Source organism: Saccopteryx leptura, chromosome 2 (assembly GCF_036850995.1).
Source record: "Saccopteryx leptura isolate mSacLep1 chromosome 2, mSacLep1_pri_phased_curated, whole genome shotgun sequence".
Taxonomy (NCBI): domain Eukaryota; kingdom Metazoa; phylum Chordata; class Mammalia; order Chiroptera; family Emballonuridae; genus Saccopteryx; species Saccopteryx leptura.
In genome coordinates, this window is record NC_089504.1 from 349,805,368 (window position 1) to 349,826,959 (window position 21,592).

The 21,592-nt window shown below is 42.1% G+C and overlaps 2 protein-coding genes across 5 annotated transcripts in view; one reads left to right on the plus strand and one right to left on the minus strand.

Moving 5' to 3' along the window:
- Positions 1 to 21,592, plus strand: part of ABI3 (ABI family member 3) — a 523,965-nt gene that overhangs the window by 73,630 nt on the left and 428,743 nt on the right. The gene's annotated exons all lie outside the window — the stretch shown is intronic.
- The window catches only part of ZNF652 (zinc finger protein 652), a 56,834-nt gene that overhangs the window by 10,425 nt on the left and 24,817 nt on the right, over positions 1 to 21,592 (minus strand). For both annotated transcript variants that reach the window (XM_066364508.1, XM_066364509.1), the window contains exons 2-5: positions 5,170 to 6,321; positions 2,141 to 2,288; positions 1,673 to 1,788; positions 1,096 to 1,240 (exon numbers count right to left, since the gene is read on the minus strand). In XM_066364508.1, coding sequence (XP_066220605.1) covers positions 1,096 to 1,240; positions 1,673 to 1,788; positions 2,141 to 2,288; positions 5,170 to 6,075 — 1,315 coding nt within the window. In that variant the 5' untranslated portion in view covers positions 6,076 to 6,321. The remainder of the gene's footprint in view (positions 1 to 1,095; positions 1,241 to 1,672; positions 1,789 to 2,140; positions 2,289 to 5,169; positions 6,322 to 21,592) is intronic.

Consider the following 21,592-nt stretch of genomic DNA (forward strand, 5'->3'; position numbering starts at 1 on the left):
GCGCAGTGGATAGAGCGTCAGACTGGGATGCTGAGGACCCAGATTCGAGACCCCGAGGTCACCAGCTTGAGCATGAGCTCATCTGGTTTGAGCAAAAGCTCACCAACTTGGACCCAAGGTTGGTGGCTTGAGCAAGGGGTTACTCGGTCTGCTGAAGGCCCACGGTCAAGGCACATATGAGAAAGCAATCAATAAACAACTAAGGTGTCGCAATGTGCGACGAAAAACTGATGATTGATGCTTCTCATCTCTCCGTTCCTGTCTGTCCCTGTCTATCCCTCTCTCTGAAAGAAAGAAAAAAAAAGAATAAAAGCCTTGTTAAAAAAAAATCTATGGTCGCTTAAAATTATCCATAGTCTACTAAGTAACAAGTTATAAAAATATACACATGGCATACCGGGTAAAAATCGCTGCTGTAGACTAACAGAACCTAGAATCTTATGATTAGATTTTATTTAGAAACCTGGAAAATATTTCATACTGTTCAATTTGTGCAAAGACGCTAATCCCACAATATCAAGTTAAGACTGAGATACAAGGGGAGCTGTTATTTTAGTCAGTTCCCTGGAAGCTAGATAGTCAAAATGCTATGAGATTCAAACCCATGAGCTACAGAGCATGTAACCTTAGAAACACAATATGGTTAAAGTAGTTTTTAACCTCATTGGGTGGATGTGTTCCTGAAAAGCAGTGAACTTTGGTAAACCAAATCCAATTAAACTTTTAAGAGTACTAAGAGGGTATTCTACTTAAAGTAGTCAGTGTCCTCCAGTTTTTAAAAGTCCAGAACCCTTTCCTGAGAAAAAATACACCGAAAATAGGTTTCCTACCATTTCAGCAGACCCTGTGCCCCAAGTGAAGAATCCATCCTCTTGAATAAACCTCCAGTTACAAGGCACTAACAAATAATCCTTTTAAAAATAGTTATAGAGCCTAACTGCTCAGTATTATATACTATATTTTTATGTATCAGGTTTGTTTAAAGTGAAACTTCCACTTAGAATGCAAATTGGTGGTTTGGACTTGGAAAGAAAAAGCCTCACAGGTGGCCATGCACCAGTACCCGAGACACTGTACTTTCCGAGAAGCTCTTACCAGTGTGTGTTTTCATGTGCTCGTCGAAGTACTGCTTCATGTTGAAGTCCTTGCCGCACCACTGGCACATGAACTGCTTGTGCCCGATGTGGATGCTCATGTGGGAGCGCAGCTGGTACTTGTACTGGAACCTTTCGTCGCAGTTCTGCATTGGACACATGGAGCCCTCTGAATGCCAAGCATCAGAGCTGCACCTGAGCCCACCCGACAGAGGCTGCAAGACCGGTTTCCTTTTCATACCCCAAAACAGAACCCGCTTCTCTCAACTCTGGCTCTGCGTAATTCTGTAGCTGAGTTATTAATAAAAGGGAAATTTCTCATAGTAGGATCACTGAATTATTAAAAGAAAAAACACCCATGTTATTCCCAAATTTAACTTAACCCAAGAAATGAATGTGTTAATGGGGACACTTGTCTCCCTAGCAGGGAGGGAGCTCGCGCTGCTCCTGCTCCCAGCACGTGGCTGGGGGCTCGGTGCAAACCCGCCCAGGCCTTGCACTGCAGCACAGCCTCTCTCACGCTGCGCCTGTGGACAAGCGCCAGCCCCCGGCCTGGGCCTGCTGGGGGCACTCCTTACCTCACACCTGAAGGGCTTCTCTCCTGAATGTTGCAAGGAATGCACCTTGAGTGACATACTGCGTTTAAATGATTTCCCACAGGTTTCACATGTAAAAGGCATGTCTTTCGTGTGTGCTGCAAGACAGAATGCACTTACACTCAGTTCACCCAAAAGCTCAAACTGAAAAACACAGGTGTCCTACTTGCAAGGTTATCGTGCCATCTTGATTTTCTACACTAATTTGTGAGGCTTTAACAGCAATGTCCCGAAGAGGAAAAGAAACAACAAAGCTGAAAAGAAAGCTAGGTGTGGAAACTCTCAGTCAGTTTGGCGGTGCTTCCTGAGACATGTTGCATTTGGTTTCAACAAGTCAAAAGTGACTAAAGCAAGGTAGTCCCTCATATCCTGCCCAATCCTGGGCATAAAACACACCAAAGAACAAGGGAAAATTATAGGTGTGAGAGAAAAGAAGCAGACAGAACTTACCAACCATGTGTTTCCGCACATGAGCCATGGTATAGAATTTCTTCTCACAAATTTCACAGGAAAATTTCTTTTCTGCATATCCATGGACAATCTTGATATGTTCATGAAGAGACCAGAGTTTCTTGAATGATTTGTTACAGGAAACACACTGAGCAGGATAAAGAGAAATAATCTTTATTTATAGGGGCTGGCAGAAGGCCATACCTGCCTACTGGCAGATGACAAGGGGGTGTTTGGATTCATGGCACAAGGCCAGAATCCAAACAAATGCTATACTTCCATGGAGTCCGGGTTCCAACACCAATATCTGTGTGTTCTATTTTCCAAGATGCATCTTTGAGAGACACGTTGGGAGTATGAAAACAATGTCATAAAGTAAGACAAGAAGAGATGGAAAGTTCCACTAATATCAAAGAATTGACTGCTTTTATCAAGTCTGTATTATCCCTATAAAAAGAAAAATTATAACTTGAAGGTTATATTTTTTTAAAAAAACTATGGATTACCAAAAGCAGCCACTACATAAGGGTCACTAATAGGTGTTTACCAGAAAATACAAACTAATTTAAAATTACAATAAAAGCAAGAAAAAATACATATTAATTGTTATAGATCTGCAGAAGGATAACAATGATTCTGTACCTTAGAGAATGTATTTGGAACTTTAATGAACACAAATTATTGAGATTTCATATTTTTCCAAGTTTAATTTGCTCTAATATTAAATATTTCCCTCTGGGAGAATTTATACAACCTCTAAACTGTCAGTATCATTCCCCCTTTTCCTTTATAACCCAGCTTGAGATGTCTCATACAAGTATCTATAGCAGCGATTTTCAACCTGTGTGCTGCAAAAAAATTTAAAACATGCTACACCTTACTACTTAGGGGCACTGACCTCTTTTTCCTTAGAATGTTAAATAAAAATGACAACAGCCAACACAATAATACCCAGTGTAAATGAATCAAAATTATAACTATTTTTTGTCAGATCAGCAAAAAATATATTTTTCAGTGTGCCGCAGAATTTTAATAATTAGTCTAGTCTGTGTGTGCCCTGAGGTGAAAACGATTGAAAACCACTGACCTATAGGAAACACATGCAACACCACTATGAATCATTAATAGTCTGGAATACCAGGCATAAAGTGTATAGAAATAAAATGCTTCTGGTGGAAGCAAAACAATATTAGAAAGTTCTAGGTAACCATCAGACTCTAGGATACTTAAGAGAACAAGCTGGTATTTCACTGTAAATAAAGATCTCTTAACATTACTGTCACTTCAGGGAACAAGGAGACTGAGATACTGTGTGAGAAAAGGGCAGACAGCTCCTATAAACCACTGTGTGGGGCCAGGTTTTAATTTTCGCTTCTTACTAGGTCATCATGATTATTAGGTTCCATACTTAAGAACAAAGCAGTGGTTTTTTTGTATTTTTCCGAAGTGAGAAGCAGGGAGGCAGTCAGGCAGACTCTCGCATGCGCCCGGCACGCCCACCAGGGGCAATGAGAGATAGAGGAAGGAGATGGGGAAGGGTGGAGCAGCAGATGGGCGCTTCTCCTGTGTGCCCTGATCAGGAATGGAACCCGGGACTTCCACAGGTCGGGCCCATGATCTACCACTGAGCTAGCCAGCCAGGGCTAACAAAGCAGTGTACTTGAGGAATGTAAAGGGCGTTCACTTAGCACCAACCAAACCCCGGAATACATGTTTAAATGTACTACGGTGAGGGATAGTGAGGAGAGTCACAAAAAAAGATTTATTAAGTGTTTTCATTTCTCTAACTTAATAAAGTAAACTTAAGATAAAAAATAAAAACTATATAAAGGTCTTCAAGATCAAGATACACCTTTTCAGCAATAATCGTACGGAACCTATTTTGACCCCTAGGGGGCAGCACCACATCACACTCCTTTTGGCCTGAACTGGTGCACCCACTTCAACGCCAAAACCCTGTAGTACTGGAAGGTATGGGCGCCATGACTCAGTCTTCTTTTATTTACCCAGCGTTTGCGAGATCAAATCACAACTGACAGTCCAAAAGCACTGAATTTTTAGCAAAGGTAATTGATATTTTTAAAAAACTCTCTTCAAAGTAAAGCAATGATCTCTGCTGTTGATTAAAAGCAAGAGGAAATGTGAAAAATAAGCAGTATTCCAGGAAACAAACAAAACAAATACATCTTTTAAAAGAAATTTAGCTTAAATTTGGTACAAAATAGGTCTATTTTATGGATGTATTAACAAACTTACCTTTCATAAGTACTCATTAATATGCTTTCATATATGCAAACCGTATAGTTCAATATAATAATTCATTCAACGTAATATAATTAGCACATCTAGTCCTTTCAAGGCACCAGCCTGCTTTGAACACCAAAATTTGTTACCTTAACGATACGGTACAGTAGCATTATATAACCCTACTGCCAGGTGGGCATTTTCAACCAGCTCAGCCTCTGTTTAAAGTTTGCATATTCCCATGGGCTCAGCCTCTTGACAAATTTAATGTTGTCATCTCTCCAATGGCAAAAGCAAACTCACTCCTGGAGATCTTCCATTTCCACTGGTCTGAGTCATGAATGACGGTGTTTGTCCCCATCGGCTGCCCTAGAATCTGGCATCCTTTTAAGCCTAGAATGGGACTGCTCTCTATTCCTGAATTTTGCTCTATATTTCCCACCTTGACAGAGAAGATGCCAGAATGAATTATAATACATGTCCTACAGCTGTGACTGTCAGTGCAGGGTCGGTGTTGACTTTACCTCCTGGGCACTCACCTCTAACAAATCCCCCTTCCAATGTACCTGGGTTCCCACTAGTCCAGCGTCAGGTCAATTTAGTGCTTTTGAAATGAAATGTTAAGCCCGGGTTGTGAAAAGACCAAAACAGGGGCTTTTAAAGAGATAAACTGGTGAAATCTGTCCCTTCAGCCTCTATTGTACTTATTCTCTTGGGCAGATACCAGGTGCGTCTGAACAGCCAGGTTCTATCCTGGAAAGTGCCCTCTCGGTGATGAAACCTACCTGAATATTTTTTTCACAGTCTGTTTGCTGGTGAAGGGACAGCTCACTTTCCAGGACAAACTTCTTGCCACACTTATCACAAATCTGCATGCGCCTGTGAGTAACGTTCATGTGCTTCTCCAGGTACCAGCGAGTATTAAACACCCTGGGGCACTTCTCACAGGTCAGAGTCTCTTTCTCTTCACACTTAGCTCTCTGGACTGGCGCTTTGGGCTCCTTTGCGGCCCGCTTCTTACGCTTAGGTGGCTCTACACTCTTCCTACGACCTCGTGTAGTTCTGGGAGTGGGGGACGTGGTAGCTGCGGCAACAGAGGCAGCTCTCCTCGTTCTCCTCTGTGCAACGCTGACCTTCTCCACTATCTTCTTCTTCTTCTGCCTTTCGTTCTCTCCGTAGTCGTTGCTGTCATCTGTGGCCTCTTCCTCACCCTCTTCCTCTTCCTCTTCCTCCTCACTGCTTGTCTTAAGAACAGGAGTCTCTTTGGACTGAGAAGAGACACCCTTTTCCCCTTTAGATACATTTAATGTTTGATTATTAAGGTTTACCTCCACTATGATCTGCTCCCTTTTGTAAGAGACTTCTTCCTCCTCCTCCTCCTCCGTGTCATCGGAATTCTCCCGGTCTTCCTTAACAGCATGCACGTCAGACACGGCCCTTGTCTCCCTGAAATATGGCTGTTCTTCTGTTTCATGGAGATGCGGTTTGCTCATCTTGGTGTCCACTAACACAGAATAAGGACTTCCCGATTCCCTCTTGTACACTTTGGTGGACAGATCGAGTTCTTGGTTGGCACCATGATAAAAGGTAGATGGCACTTGACCACGACGGCTGTCTTCCTGTGCCATCCCTGCTGCATGCACAGCACAGTTTTCAACCAGCTCCTGGCAGGCACTGGCTGTGTGGCTCATTGGTAAGTGGCCCACTTTATTAAGCAGTTCAGACTATAGAGAAATAGCTTTAAAACAGTAATTATCAAGACTCAAATCTTTTTCCATCCACAAAGGACCACTCAAGTGGAGAAAGGTGCCCCGGAACCTGGGCGCGAGCCTTCCGGCGCTGCAGCACCAGCGCGAAGTCAGGTCTGGTTGCGGCAGGAGCAGAGCACTAGTGATTTTTCTTTTGAAGACAGCTGCAAGTGGCTTGGAGCATCTTATCTACAAAGAAGAGCAAAGAAAAAAAGGTCAGACACCACTATTTCCTTTGTACAGCATGCACTTACATCATACAACAAACACAGCTTAGAATGATTCAACTCTTTATAATATACATTGCTTTATCCTGCTTAAATGGTTCAGTGTGGGCCATTATTTCACTGAGTTACATGAATTCAACAAACATTTTGTTAGAATTAGATTCTAAGTAAATTTTAAAAAATTTTTAAATTGATTTTAGAAAGAGAGGGAGGGAGAGGGAAGAGAAGAGGAGGAGGAAAAGGTAGGGAGGGATGGAGAGAGAGAGAGAGAGAGGAGAGATAGAAGATCATTTTCTTTTCACTTATCTATGCATTCATTGGTTGTTCTATGTGCCCTGATCTGTGATCAAACCCATAAACTTGGTGTATTTAGATGAGTTTCTAACCAACTGAGCTAACCGACTAGGGCTCTAAGTAAATTCTAAGATGGCAGGAATCACTATCCCTCTACTGAAATAAGCTTAGAGCTTAGCACAGTGCCTAGCACTTAGTATCGTGTGTTCAGTATATATTTGATGACTAAATGAATAGCTACTATTTGCATAGCATTCATTACCCTAGATGCTATGGGGCATACTGATATGCCAAAATGTATGGTCTCTGTCCACAAGGAGTTTACAGTCTTGTTATACAATATAATGTGTGTTGTACACGAAACACACAAGAGCTTTGCGCTGGCTTTCTTTTCAATATCAGACACCATCGTCCACTACAGTGAGAGAACTCATAGAACAAAGATGGTAGTGGGCTATTCACTGCAGACCAGGGAAATAAAACAGCTAATTGACATAACTAGTCAAGAGAGAGAAAATGTCCTTGCCTTTAAATAATTTTAAACTAGATATAGATACTACTACAGATGCTATTGTTTTCAGGCTTATCATTGTAATTACCAAGTTGCCAAGCATTTTAAAATTTGTTCTATGCAGGGCTCACTAGATCCATTCAGTAACTGGATGGTTTTTCATGTGTCAGTTGCACAGAAATCTAAATTCCAAGAAACAGTAACCATCATGTTGATACAGTTCCAAGAAAAATAAAACTATCAATTAAAAAAAAAACTCAGAAAGTCACATAATTTGCTTTGTGACATACCTCACACTGCTGTTTGGCCAACCTCCTAACCTCTGAGTCATATATTTTTGCAAACACATACCCTGTCTAGTTGACTCAAGAAAGAAACGTAGTAGTTACTGAATGCCTGCTACGTGCACATGCGCTGTAAAGGGGCTTATTATCTGTGATTTCTATTTAATAACCACCACAAAACTTTAGAGTTGATTTTAAAAATTATTCTTCTCTTCCACTTTCTTTTTCTTTATGGATTTATTATTTTTTAATTTTTTTTTAAGTGAGAGGAGAGAAGACAGAGAGACAGACTGCCGCATGTGCCCCGACCAGGATCCACCCAGCAAGCCCACTAGGGTGAGATGCTCTGCCCACCTGCAGCCGTTGCTCCATTGTTCTGCAATGGAGCCATATTTTAGTGCCTGAGGTAGATAGAGGCCACAGAGCCATCCTCAGCGCCCCAAGGCCAACTCTCTCCAATAAATTCAACATTGCTGCAGGAGGGGGGGAGAGGGGGGAGAGAGAGAGCAAGAGAGAGAAGGAGGAGGGGGAGGAGTGGAGAAGCAGGTGATTACTTCTTCTATGTGCCCTGACCAGAAATCAAACCTAGGACATCCACATGCCAGGCTGATGCTCTACCACTGAGCCAACCAGTCAGGGCTGGGTTTATTCTTTTAAAAATAATTTTACTTTCATTTCAGTGGAATTTCAGAAAGAAGTGGTAATAAGTGCTACCATGCTTTATTTGATATCTGGATAGATATATTTATACTATTTTGTATTTACTGAGAAAATTATGCCTCTAAGAGGCTAATTTGTCTAAGATCACATATCTATCCAATGACAAAGCAATGTTCGACCCCAGGCCTGCCTGACTCCAAAGCTAGTGGTCTATCTTCACTGTGACAAATGACAAGCCAAAAAAATCATTTAAAATCAATTACTGATGTAACCATGTGTCTTTTTGCAACAGTTTCACACTTCATATTTTAAGTAGGAAAATCCTAGTAGCTTTATTTTGCATATGCCAAAACTTCTGACCCATGGAAATAATGTAAACTACTATAAGTGCTGTTATATAAACTTACATTAATTATCTCAGATTAAGCAAGGGAGGAGAGACAACAGAATTCAACTAACCAGCAAAAGCTAGAGTTAAATAAAATTCAGGGAGCCTGACCAGGCGGTGGCGCAGTGGATAGAGCCAAGTTCGAGACCCTGAGGCCACCAGCTTGAGAGTGGGCTCATCTGGTTTGAGCAAAAGCTCACCAGCTTGGACCCAAGGTCGCTGGCTCGAGCAAGGGGTCACTAGGTCTGCTGAAGGCCCATGGTCAAGGCACATATGAGAAAGCAATCAATGAACAATTAAGGTCTCACAAGGAAAAACTAATGATTGATGCCTCTCATCTCTCTCTGTTCCTGTCTGTCTGTCCCTGTCTATCCCTCTCTCTGACTCTCTCTCTGTCCCTGTAAAAAAAAAAAAAATAAATAAATAATAAATAATTCAGGGAGACAAAGAAAAAATAAATGAAGAAAAATCCTCTGTGGTAGTCAATATTTCCGGGTGCATGGTAGGACAGACTTTCAACCCTGCCCCCTCCCCTGTAGTTGGGTGGGGCCCTCTTACTACTTCTGGCCGGTACATCAGGAATAGATGTGACACACAGACCAGGGCGTTTGCTAACCAGCATGAGACCCTCCCGACCTATTTCCTCTGCCACAGGGACCAGCAATCTTCAAGGTGATGACTGCTGTCACTACTATCAACCTGGGTCCTTGAGGGACTAAAAGGACTTATCTTTATTATATGCGGCTTAAATGTCTGTTTGTCGCCGATAGCTTATTGGTTGCTTGTGTAACTGTACTAGCCAATGGGGTGAAGTTGCCACGGCATTCAAATAGTCCCGCCTTCTGGCATGCCACCTCACAAACTGAGGTTAAAGATTGGAGCAATTATTATGCTGTTAAGAAATCTTAACACCAGAAGGGGTCTTTGCAATGGTACAAGACTAGAGGTTCTCCAATTGAAAAATAATGTCATAATAGCTAAGTCTTTGACTGGCTCCTCTAAAGGTGAAATACATGTCATTCCAAGAATTGATTTGGCTCCATCTCAAACAGGGTTGCCGTTTCAATTGAGACGTAGACAATTTCCTGTAAAACTTGCCTTTGCTATGACCATCAATAAGTCTCAGGGCCAAACGCTTAAGCGTGTTGGCATTTTTTTACCTGAGCCTGCATTTGGACACGGTCAACTTTATGTTGCCTGTTCAAGAGTTCGTGAAAGAATGGACGTAAAATTAAAAATAATTGATGGTCCTCTGCAAGGCAAGCTTAAAAATGATGGAAAGATCTACACAAGAAATGTTGTGTACAAAGAGATCTTTGACATGTGAATTAACATTTTATTATTTAAATCACCTTTATTTATTGAGCTAGCGGTGGCTCTTAAGAAATGTACCGCCAGTGGTTTCCTTCATTGCACTCTACTTTAAGCAATTAAGCAAATAGAAGGGGGAAACCCCATGGGGCAGTAAGCAAAGGGGCGTCCTTGCCGCCTGCCCTGGGTAATTCAGTTTGAATTAGCAGACACCTTTGCACAAATCATTTTAATTACAATTTATAATATCTAGAACAGCAGTCATTTCGTATGACCGCCGGGCTTTCTAGCAGGATATATGCACAGTGCAGTGATTTTTTAAAAAATCAACTTTTACCTAGAGTGTGTATTTAAAGATTTTATTTATCGATTTTAGAGATAGGAGAGGGGCGGGGAGAGCAAGAAGCATCAACTTGTAGCAGTTGCTTCTCATCTGTGTCTTGACCAGGTAAGCTCAGGGTTTTGAACAGGCAACCTGAGCATTCCTGGTCCACACTTTACCCACTATGCCACCACAGGTCAGGCCATAAAGTGTGTTTTTAAAGCCACTGAGATCTTGTGCTGTTTACTACTGCTGCATAACCTGGCCTATTCTGATACAGGTGGAGTCTAGAAGTGGAGTGCTGCTTCATTGAAAAACCTAAAATATATAAAAAAGGGCTAGGGGCTGGATAGGAGGAGGCAAGAAAACTTATTGGAGGTAAAAGAAGAGCAATTCATATTATGCAGTAGTGAATTACTGGTGAAACTATCATCTAATTATCTCACAAGGTAGGTAATACATATGCCTCAAAACTTAAAGCTCTAGTGGGAAAGTGGACTATTAAACTATTAAGAGATTGTGCTGGTTACTGTTGGCTGTATTTGACAAATTATTACATACAAAGAATGAATTCATAAAAAAATGATCAGTTTAGCCTGACCAGGCGACGGCACAGTGGATAGAGCGTCAGACTGGGATGCTGAGGACCCAGGTTCAAAACCCTGAGGTTGCCAGTTTGAGCGTGGGCTCATCTGGTGTGAGCAAAGCTCACCAGCTTAAACCCAAGGTTGTTGGCTCAAGCAAGGGGTCACTCAGTCTGCTGTAGCCTCCCGTTCAAGGCACATATGAGAAAGCAGTCACTAAGAAACTAAGATGCCGCAACAAAGAATTGATGCTTCTCATCTCTCTCCTTTCCGGTCTGTCTGTTCCTCTCTCTGTCTCCCTTCTGTCTCTGTCTCTGTCTCTGTCTCTCTCTCTCTCTCTCTCTCTCACACACACACACACACACACACACACACACACACACACACAAAGATCAGTCTATACACAGGAATAAAAGGAGTCCAGAAAGCCAGCAATCTGTAGGGTTAGTTAAGCAAGTGCTTAACATAAAACTAAGGTCTTTGAGCTACAAATGCTGATTAGAATTCATGCTGGAGGCAAAATCAAATATTTGGACTACACAACCATTGATAAAACTTCCCAACTGATAAAGGTGGGGTCCAATAAAACAGCTTTTCTAAAATGAAACCAAAGATGAGGTTCCCTCCTCAAAGTAGTCTCTTACTCTATTTTGTTACGAAGCATATTTCTCTAATGTGAATTAGTTCAAATGCTACTAGTAAATAAAGAAATGAACCCTGGCTGGATAGATCCATTAGCATCATCCCAAAGTGCTGAGGTTGCCAGTTCAACCCTGGCCAGGGCATATATGGGAACAGATCAATGTTTCTGTCTCTCTCTCTCTCTCTCTCTCCATTCCTCTCTCTCTAAAAATTGATAAACACCCTGATTGGTGGTGGCACAGTAGATAGAGTGTTTAACTGGGATGTTGAAGTCCCGGGTTCAAAACCCCGAGATTGTAGGCTTGAGCACGGGCTCACCAGCTTGAGCATGGGGTCACTGGCTTGAGCATGAGATCATCAACATGATCCCACAGTCACTGGCTTGAAGCCAGGCTCGCTGGCTTGAGCCTAAGGTCACTGGCTTGAGCAAGGGGTCACTGGCTCAGGGGAACCCCCCCCCCTTCAAGGCATGTATGAGAAGTAATCAATGAACAACTCAAGTGCTGCAACTACAAGTTGATCCTTCTCATCTCTCTCCCTTTCAGCCTCTCTCTCACTCACGTGCGCTAAAAAACAAAGAGAAAGAAAGACAGATGTCAGTATAACAGAAATCATGTTGGTTCCCACGAAATTTTCCCCTGCAAGTTAATGTTTGAGGTCATCAAGAGAACCTTTCTCTAAATTAAAAAAAAAAAAAAAAAAGCCCTAGTAATATCTGAAGGCCTTAAGAATAAAGCTAAGTATCCTACTTCTGTACCTTCCTTTCACGCAGGTGGTTAGCTGCTTCATGGTCACTACACTTTCCACTTTGTCTGGTGAATTTGAGGTTATGTTTCTCCACCTGTTTTTTAAAAAAGAAAGTTTTTGACTGCTGAAGCCTACACCACACCATAGACAAATATTTTACTGTAAGAAAGTGTTTGCTACTGTAATGTCTTTAGGACCCCGAATCTCAGAGGAGGAAGCAACCACCTAGGGGATTACATCTATAAAGAGTCACTGACTGATGCTGGGTACATGAGCCAGTGGAGATTTAATATGTTGTTTTATTATAATTATTGTTTCACTAGTGCACTGGTTAGTGTTGCACAGATTTTTAGTCTGCCTTAATCCATAAGCCCTGTTTATTTTAGCATACAATTTTGCAGAATTCAGGAAGGCTTATATGGCATTGTAACAGAAATATCTGTACTGAAAATTAAGTCAAGGAAGAAGGGAAGAAGGGAAGAAGTATGGGACAAATAAGGCAGACTTACGCAGCAAACCTATGAAATATGGTTAGAAATGAACTCTGGATGCAACTAGGGCACATGGAGCTCCCTGGAAACAAGTAATAAAAGGCCAAGTAACTTTTTGAAAGTTACAATGCCAAGCCTGACCTGTGGTGGTGCAGTGGATAAAGCGTCAACCTGGAATGCTGAGGTCGCCGGTTTGATACTCTGGGCTTGCCTGGTCAAGGCACAGATGGGAGTTGTGGGGATACTCTTCCTCCCCCACTTCTGTCTCTCCTCACTAAAATAAATAACTCAAGATTTTTTCTTAAAAAAAAATTACAATGCCAAAAGATGGCAGCCAGGGCTAAAAGAGGTTGTGATTATTCAAGACTTAAAATGGTCTTTGGACCCAAGTACTTTGGGGCAGGAAGTGGGCTAATAAAGCTGTTCATCTCCCTAAGAGGGCATACTCCTCACTGCCCGTTTTAGATATAGCTAAGGAAGATTACAGAAACAAAAAGAGGGTCCAAGAGGATGAAGCTAAAGAGCAAAGAGAAAACCAGATAGGCGAGCTACTGCTAAGAAGCCAAATCAGGGTCTATCCAAGAACATCCCCCAGCCCTGGAGGCCCCTCAATGACTGCTCGGAGGGATTTCAGAATTCGCACTGACTGCTATATGTCTCCCATCCCTCTTCTCCTCCTTTCAAATGAGAGTTGTTGTTTTTAAAGTTTTTATAAGATTTTTTATTTATTGGTTTTAGAGAGAAGATCAAAGAAAGGGGGAGGGGCAGGAAGCATCAACTCAGAAGTTGCTTCTCATATGTGCAACACCTGGACCTGATGTAGAGACTACTACGCACTGTCTCCTAACGAACTGGCCACTAATCATCGTACCCTTGCATTACTCAAGAGATCCTGGACTTTGAGCCTGATGCCATGGTTGGTAAGACCTTGGGGTTCTCTACAACTGGGTAAGAAGTGAGAGGGAGCAGAATGAATATCTAATGACCAAAAGGATGATACTATTTATCAAGTATTTTCAGCTCTGTCCACCTGGCACAGGCAGTGCTGGACTTGCTGGCCCTCGTAGTTGTCCGGGACATGACTAGTTCTGGCCACCATGTCATGAAGTGATCAATGCGAGTCACTTCTGAGCTACCACACTTCACTGCTAGAGATGGCACTCCGGACCTACGGTGATGACCAGTAGTGTACAAGAAGATGCTTGCTCTGTCAGCGGGTCACTGAGTGATATGAGTGGAGCTCCCTGCTCCTGTCATGGCCTGTAGTGAGAAAGAAATCCTTCATTGTTTTAAGCTACCTAGATTGGGGGAGGGGGGGTGCATAACTTAGCTAATATAGTGTTTTTTTAAAGATTTTATTAATTTTATAGAGAAAGGAGGGGATAGGGAACAAGAAGTATCAACTCATAGCTGCTCACTTTAGTTGTTCATTGATTGCTTATCATATGTCTTGACTAGGCAAGCCCACGGTTTCCAACTGGTGACCTCATGCTTATCCACTGCACCATGACAGGTGGGGATAATACAGTTCATTACAAATATGTGTATGTATGCACATTATATGTATCAATTGCCTGAGTCTTAAGCTAGACAGCAGACATTGTTGAATTACTAAGTGAAAGTTAAAAAATAAAAAAGACAGCCCTGGCCGGTTGGCTCAGCGGTAGAGCGTCGGCCTGGCGTGCGGGGGACCCAGGTTCGATTCCCGGCCAGGGCACACAGGAGAAGCGCCCATTTGCTTCTCCACCCCCATCCCCTCCTTCCTCTCTGTCTCTCTCTTCCCCTCCCGCAGCCGAGGCTCCATTGGAGCAAAGATGGCCCGGGCGCTGGGGATGGCTCCTTGGCCTCTGCCCCAGGCGCTAGAGTAGCTCTGGTCACGGCAGAGCGACGCCCCGGAGGGGCAGAGCATCACCCCCTGGTGGGCAGAGCGTTGCCCCTGGTGGGCGTGCCGGGTGGATCCCGGTCGGGCGCATGCGGGAGCCTGTCTGACTGTCTCTCCCCGTTTCCAGCTTCAGAAAAATAAAAAAAAAAAAAAAAAAAAAAAAAGACAAAGGACTGACTTAATAAAGGAATTCTCTAGTTAATAACTTAGAAAGAAAATAAGATGATTCTTCCTCTTAAAAATCAGAATTAGGCCCTGGCCGGTTGGCTCAGCGGTAGAGCGTCGGCCTGGCGTGCGGGGGACCCGGGTTCGGTTCCCGGCCAGGGCACATAGGAGAAGCGCCCATTTGCTTCTCCACCCCCCCTCCTTCCTTCCTCTCTGTCTCTCTCTTCCCCTCCCGCAGCCGAGGCTCCATTGGAGCAAAGATGGCCCGGGCGCTTGGGATGGCTCCTTGGCCTCTGCCCCAGGCGCTAGAGTGGCTCTGGTCGCGGCAGAGCGAGGCCCCGGAGGGGCAGAGCATCGCCCCCTGGTGGGCAGAGCATCGCCCCGGGTGGATCCCGGTCAGGCGCATGCGGGAGTCTGTCTGACTGTCTCTCCCCATTTCCAGCTTCAGAAAAATACAAAAAAAAAAAAAAAAGAAAAAAATGAAAAATCAGAATTAAAATGTTTTATTCTATTTTAAATGATGTGCACATATATGCACTCCCATATGAACCTGTGGCATCTCACCACTATTAAAATCAGGAAAACTTACAGAAACATCAATAAATCACATTGTCAACATAGAAGGTGCAGTCTAATCATTTACTTTGAAACATACATGGGCTTTCTGCTCACATTTTACTTTCTTCTTTAAAAAAATTTTTTTTAAAGATTTTATTTATTCATTTTAGCCTGACCAGGCAGTGGTGCAGTGGATAGAGAGTCGAACTGGAATGCAGAGGACCCAGGTTCGAAATCCTGAGGTCACCAGCTTGAGTACAGGCACATCTGGTTTGAGCAGGGTTCACCAGCTTGAGCCCAACATCGCTGGCTTGAACAAGGGGTCACTCGGTCTGCTGTAGCCCCGCCCCCCCCCCCCCCCCCCCCCCCCGGTCAAGGCACATATGAGAAATCAATCAATGAACAACTAAGGTGCCACTATGAAGAACTAATGCTTCTCATCTCTCTTCCCTCCCTGTCTGTTCTCTCTGTCTCACACAAAAAAAATTTATTTATTCATTTTAGAGGGGGGGTGGAGAGAGAGAGAAAGAGAAGGGGGGAAGAGCAGGAAGCATCACCTCCCATATGTGCCTTGACCAGGCAAGCCCAGGGTTTCAAACCTGTGACCTCAGCATTTCAGGTTGACGCTTTCTCTACTGCGCCACCACAGGTCAGGCCTCACATTTTAGTTTCTTCATTTGATTTTGGTACCTTTCCCATTGTGAGTTTTGGTGCTAATCTTTATTTTCTTTCCAGAATCCTTAAAATATCTCTTAAGGGCAAAATAAAGTAGCCTTTACAAAACCAAAAACACATTAGAGAAATCAGAATATTCCCTGTTCCATTATCCAACTCTTTATTTATTATTATTTTATTTTTTTTTACAGAGGCAGAGAGAAAGTCAGAGTGAGGGATAGACAGGGACAGACAGACAGGTACAGAGAGAGATGAGAAGCATCAATCATTAGTTTTTCGTTGCGCACTGCGACACCTTAGTTATTCATTAATTGCTTTCTCATATGTGCCTTGACTGTGGGCCTTCAGCAGACTGAGTAATCCCTTGCTTGAGCCAGCGACCTTGGGTCCAAGCTGGTGAATTTTTGCTCAAACCAGATAAGCCCACGCTCAAGCTGGCAACCTTGGGGTCTCGAACCTGGGTCTCGAACCTGGGTCTTCCGCGTCCCGGTCTGACACTCTATCCACTGCGCCACCGCCTGGTCAGGCCATTATCCAACTCTTAATGTGCATTCTCAGTTCTAACTCATAGTATAAATCATCTTAAGTTAGTTTTTTAGAAGAGTAGGTGAATACATTGAGTTCTAAGAACCTGAAAGTACACAGAAAAAGCAAATAATAAATAACCCTCATTGATTGATATTTAAAGCTGTTTAAATTAATCTCTTATGGTATTAAGATAACACAAGTTCATCTGCTTTTAGAGATCATTTTCTATTGTTTCATAAAATAAAGTAGGTCAGTTTTTAGTGTCTTGCTATAATGAATGTATACAACTTATGGAAAAATAAGATGTGTATGTTGGTATACAAATTGAGAAGCAACCAGTCCTACTATTTAAAATACAATTTAAAAAATTAGAAAATATGATAGTATGTTATAGATAGAAATACCATTTCCCCCCAAATGGTCTATAACATAAATTTATATAGTCTTCAACAGTGTTTAAACTGAAAAAATTCTGTTCTCTGAAAAGTTTTTTTTGTTGTTGTTTTGGGGTTTTTGTATTTTTCTGAAGTTGGAAACGGGGAGGCAGTCAGACAGACTCCCGCATACGCCCAACTGGGATCCACCCGGCATGCCCACCAGGGGCGATGCTCTGCTCATCTGTGGCATTGCTCTGTTGCGACCAGAGCCATTCTAGTGCCTGAGGCAGAGGCCATGGAGCCATACTCAGTGCCCGGGCCAACTTTGCTCCAGTGGAGCCTTGGCTGCAGGAAGGGAAGAGAGAGACAGAGAGGAAGGAGAGGGGGAGGGGTGGAGAAGCAGATGGGCGCCTCTGTGTGCCCTGGCCGGGAATTGAACCCGGGACTCCTGCACGCCAGGCCGATGCTCTACCACTGAGCCAACCGGCCAGGGCCCCTGAAAAGTTTTAATAGTTCTTGACAACAGGTTTTTGCCCCTATTAGAGTATGTACCTATGCACCCTCCTTATATTTCGGATGCGTCTTACCAAATTGAAAGGGCAACCTTGCAAGGCATGTCCACGCTTCCTCTGCTTCCTCTACTTCCTTTGGAACCACTTCCAGCGACCTGTTTCCAAAGCTCAATCCACTCAGGTACCCCTAGCCCCTGGTCTTAGGCAATGGATACAGTTTTAAAGCATATAACTATCAACAAGGATCAGGCCCAAACTAAAACTACAAAAAAAATGGAAAAAAACAAGGAGGGGCAGTTAAATGCACACTGGCAAATTTTAAAAAAAAGAGCCACTAGGAAGAATGGACAAGTGACATTTGGGTCTGTGATAGTAATGCTCTGGCACTTCATTTGACTTTTGCCAAATACCAACTAATCTTAAAGTCTTTGGACAGTTAACAACTACTATACACCTAATATGAGTAAAAAAAAAAGTAGAGATCTGAAAGTTTAGAAGAGAGAGAAACCACACTCAGTTGGGGAAATTGGGAAAAGGATAGTACATTTTTAGGAAAACCTTAAAAGGCAGGTATATTTTGGATTAGTAATGAAGGTCAGTCTTCAGGGTAGAAAAAGTCATTTGTAGTGAGGGAAAATCAGAATGGGGTGATAATGGAGTACATTCCTGAACAAGAGACAGTTTCAGTTGTTCAGCTGTGCTAGAATACAGGGCTCGGGAAAGGAAGAGATGGTACAAAAGGTGAATTACTGCCAATTGTGGCCAACTTTGAAGTGCGATGGAGTCTGTAGTTAGTACAGATAGGCAAGGCAGAGCCATCAAAGGTTTTTAAAGAAAAAACTAATCCGAGTTGTGCTTTAGGGATCAAATTATATGACAGCAAACAATTGTAGGCCTATGTTTAAGTATATCTTTGAAATATATATATATATAATAAAACAAATATACAACTAAGCAAGATAGAAGAGATTTAAAATAAGGAAGTTTAAATAGAAAAAAAAGTAGGAAAGTAAGATATACCTGGATAAAAAATTTAAAAAAGCACAAACTCATCAGTATTGACCAAAACATAATTTAAAATATTTGAATTATATATTTTAACATTTTAAAAGAATGTGTTCCTTATGAAACAATTACTTAATTTCCTTACCTAGTAATTGAGTTTAAAACTCATCTCCACACTAAAAGCTTATTTTTTTCTCAGTACTTGCCTGATATGAATGAAATCATAACATGTCCTATCTTTCCCTTAAAAAGAATCTCTAAGAATAAGAAACCTTTTAGCATAGTTATGGTGTACATTGGACATCTGAACTACTTACAGTGCTAAACTACTATGTAATTTTAACAAGTGTAGTTAGAGTCATTTAGACCAGTGGTCCCCAACCCCCGGGCTGTGGACCGGTACCGGTCCGTGGGCCATTTGGTACCGGTCTGCAGAGAAAGAATAAATAACTTACATTATTTCCATTTTATTTATATTTAAGTCTGAATGATGTTTTATTTTTAAAAAATAACCAGATTCCCTCTGTTACATCCGTCTAAGACTCACTCTTGACACTTGTCTCGGTCACATGATACATTTATCTGTCCCACCCTAAAGGCCGGTCTGTGAAAATATTTTCTGACATTAAACCGGTCCATGGCCCAAAAAAGGTTGGGGACCAATGATTTAGACCCCTCTGATCTTGTTCTTTTATATAAAATAAACCATAATATTATGGCAAAGAATGTGTGACCAAACAGGCTAATCACGGGATAAATAGCGCTCAGTTTAAACCTAATTTTTGGTACTATAAACCCTTTGCACATTTTTTACTTTTGTGATTTTATTGATTTCAGGGAGAGGAGAGAAAAAGAGAAAGGGGGAGGAGGAGGGAGCATCAACTCATATAGTTGCTTCTTGTATGTGCCTTGACCAGGCGAGACCAGGGTGTTTGAACTGGTGACCTCAGTGTTCCAGGCTGATGCTTTATCCACTGCACCACCACAGGTCAGGCGGTCCTGTCAACCCTTAAAATTTTAGCATTTCATATACTTCAATCTGTCAACTTGAAAACTGGGAGCCAAGAAAAACAAACTGCAAAACTGAAAAGCTCAGTAAATTCTATACTCTGACCTACAAAATGAATATAGTCATAGCGATACTAATTTGCATTTATATGATGCTTTATAGCAGCGGTTCTTAACCTGTGGGTCACGACCCTGGCGGGGGTCGAATGACCAAAACACAGGGGTCACCTAAAGCCATTAAAAAATACATATTTATTATACAATACATTTTTAAATATGTTGAGAACCGCTGCTTTATAGTTTACATAAAGCACATTTAGCACACTTTTGTTAACCATTTATTAAGTGCCTACTGTGTTATTAGGCAGCGTAGGAGCTGGAGCCATTCAGGTGTTCAGAGATCTAACTGGGGAGACAGACATGAAAATTGCAATCAAAATACAGTGTGATAAGGACAATTACAAAAGACAGCGTAGCACAATGGTTAAGAGCACAAATTCTGAAGCCAGAATGCCTGCGTTAAAAATGAATGCCGACTCTCAGCCCTGGCCAGTGCTGCAGTGGAAAAAGCATTGTTCAGAGGCCGAGGTTGACAGCTCTATCTAGGCGGCACCTGCTTGACCCAGGTCGCCAGTTCCAGCCCTGGTCAGGGCGTGTATAAGAAGCAATCAATGGGTACACAACTAAGTGAAACAATGAGTTGAGTTTCTCTCCCTCTCTCTATTCCCCTTCTTTGCCCCCCTCAAAAAAAAAATTCTGGCTTTCATTAGCTGGGAAGCCTTGGACACATTACTTAATTTCTCTATGCCTCATTTTCTGCATCTGTAAAATGGAGATAATAGTATCTACCTCATGGGGCTGTTTCCTGGGATTAAATGAGGTATACATAAATGTTTACAAGAGTCTTGAGCAACAGTAAGCTCTCTTGTGTTTCTTAAATAACCACCCTCACCCATACACATAATGTACAGTGGCAGTGTGGGAAAGGCCACTAACTGGTGTAAAAGGTGGTGAATGCGCCAAAGAAAGTTTCAAAGGTGAGACAAAGCTGGAGCTGGTCTCGAAGGACAAGCACAAGTCAGAGATGGAGAAGGGAGGTAGGCAAATTGCACACAAGAAACATTGTATGAAAAAAGACAGTAATAAAACTGCATAGGTTTTTGCTTCTTTTATTTAAGTGTCACTGCCCTACAATGACTTGGACTGTCGTTCCTTTTCCACAGCCAAGACTCAGTTTAGTAACTTTCCCATTGTCACCGCTGGCAAGAGATGAAGCAACGGCTAGAATTCTGGTTTTCTAACTTGTAGTCCCAATGGACCCACTGTCCCCTGTTGACTAAACGTAAACAACAATTATCTTAAAAGATGCACTTAGGCCCTGAACAAAAAAATACCTACACAACACAAAGTAAAAATATAAATTTTCAGGCTAGTATTTAAAGGTCTAAGTTTTATCCTTAGCTGGTGGAATCAGCACCTTCCATCAGAATGCCCTGTAGTTTGTGTTTCACAGTAGCCGCTCTGACAAACTACAGATTAAACATTTAAATTATATTTTAGTTCAATTTCTTGCAACAAAATTAAGTTTTCAGTGGATGAAACCTAAATAAATTTAAACTGGGTGTGTAAAGTGGAAGTTACAGATACAAAATTTACAGGAAAAAGAGGTAGGACCAGTAGCACGCTTATAAACGCCCTTCACTTCCACAGACGCTCACAGAATCAGCCTGGGACAACAGAAAAGCCACCAGTACTGACATGTAAAAGTCAACTTTCAACAAACAAAATCTCAAATGACATGTATCACTGGGCCTTATTTTATTTTATTTAGAGAGAGGAGAGAAAGAGAAAGGGGGGGAGGAGTGAGAAGTATCAACTTGCTGTTGTAGATGCTCCCCATATGTGCCTTGACCAGGGCAAGCCCAGGGTTTCGCACTGAGGACCTCAGCATTCCAGGTCAGTGCTGTCCACTGCGCCACCACAGGTCAGGCACTAGGCCATATTTTAGATAAACATTATAAGGTGTCCTCAGAGGCCTGTATTTTATAAATCACTGAAAAATATTAATTTAATGCAATCTCATTTAATAAAATGTAATGTCAAACAATTATTTTGAAGCAGTCCATCTAATCCATTATCTGTAAGAAATGGAATTAGAAATGCCTGTCACCTTCAGGTGTAGACAAAGCTTTTATAAAAATAAAATTTCACTGTAGTTTTTTTTACACAGACATCTAAATGACACTGCCATTGTGTTTTCTCAGTAACATGCAACTGAAACTAGTAGGT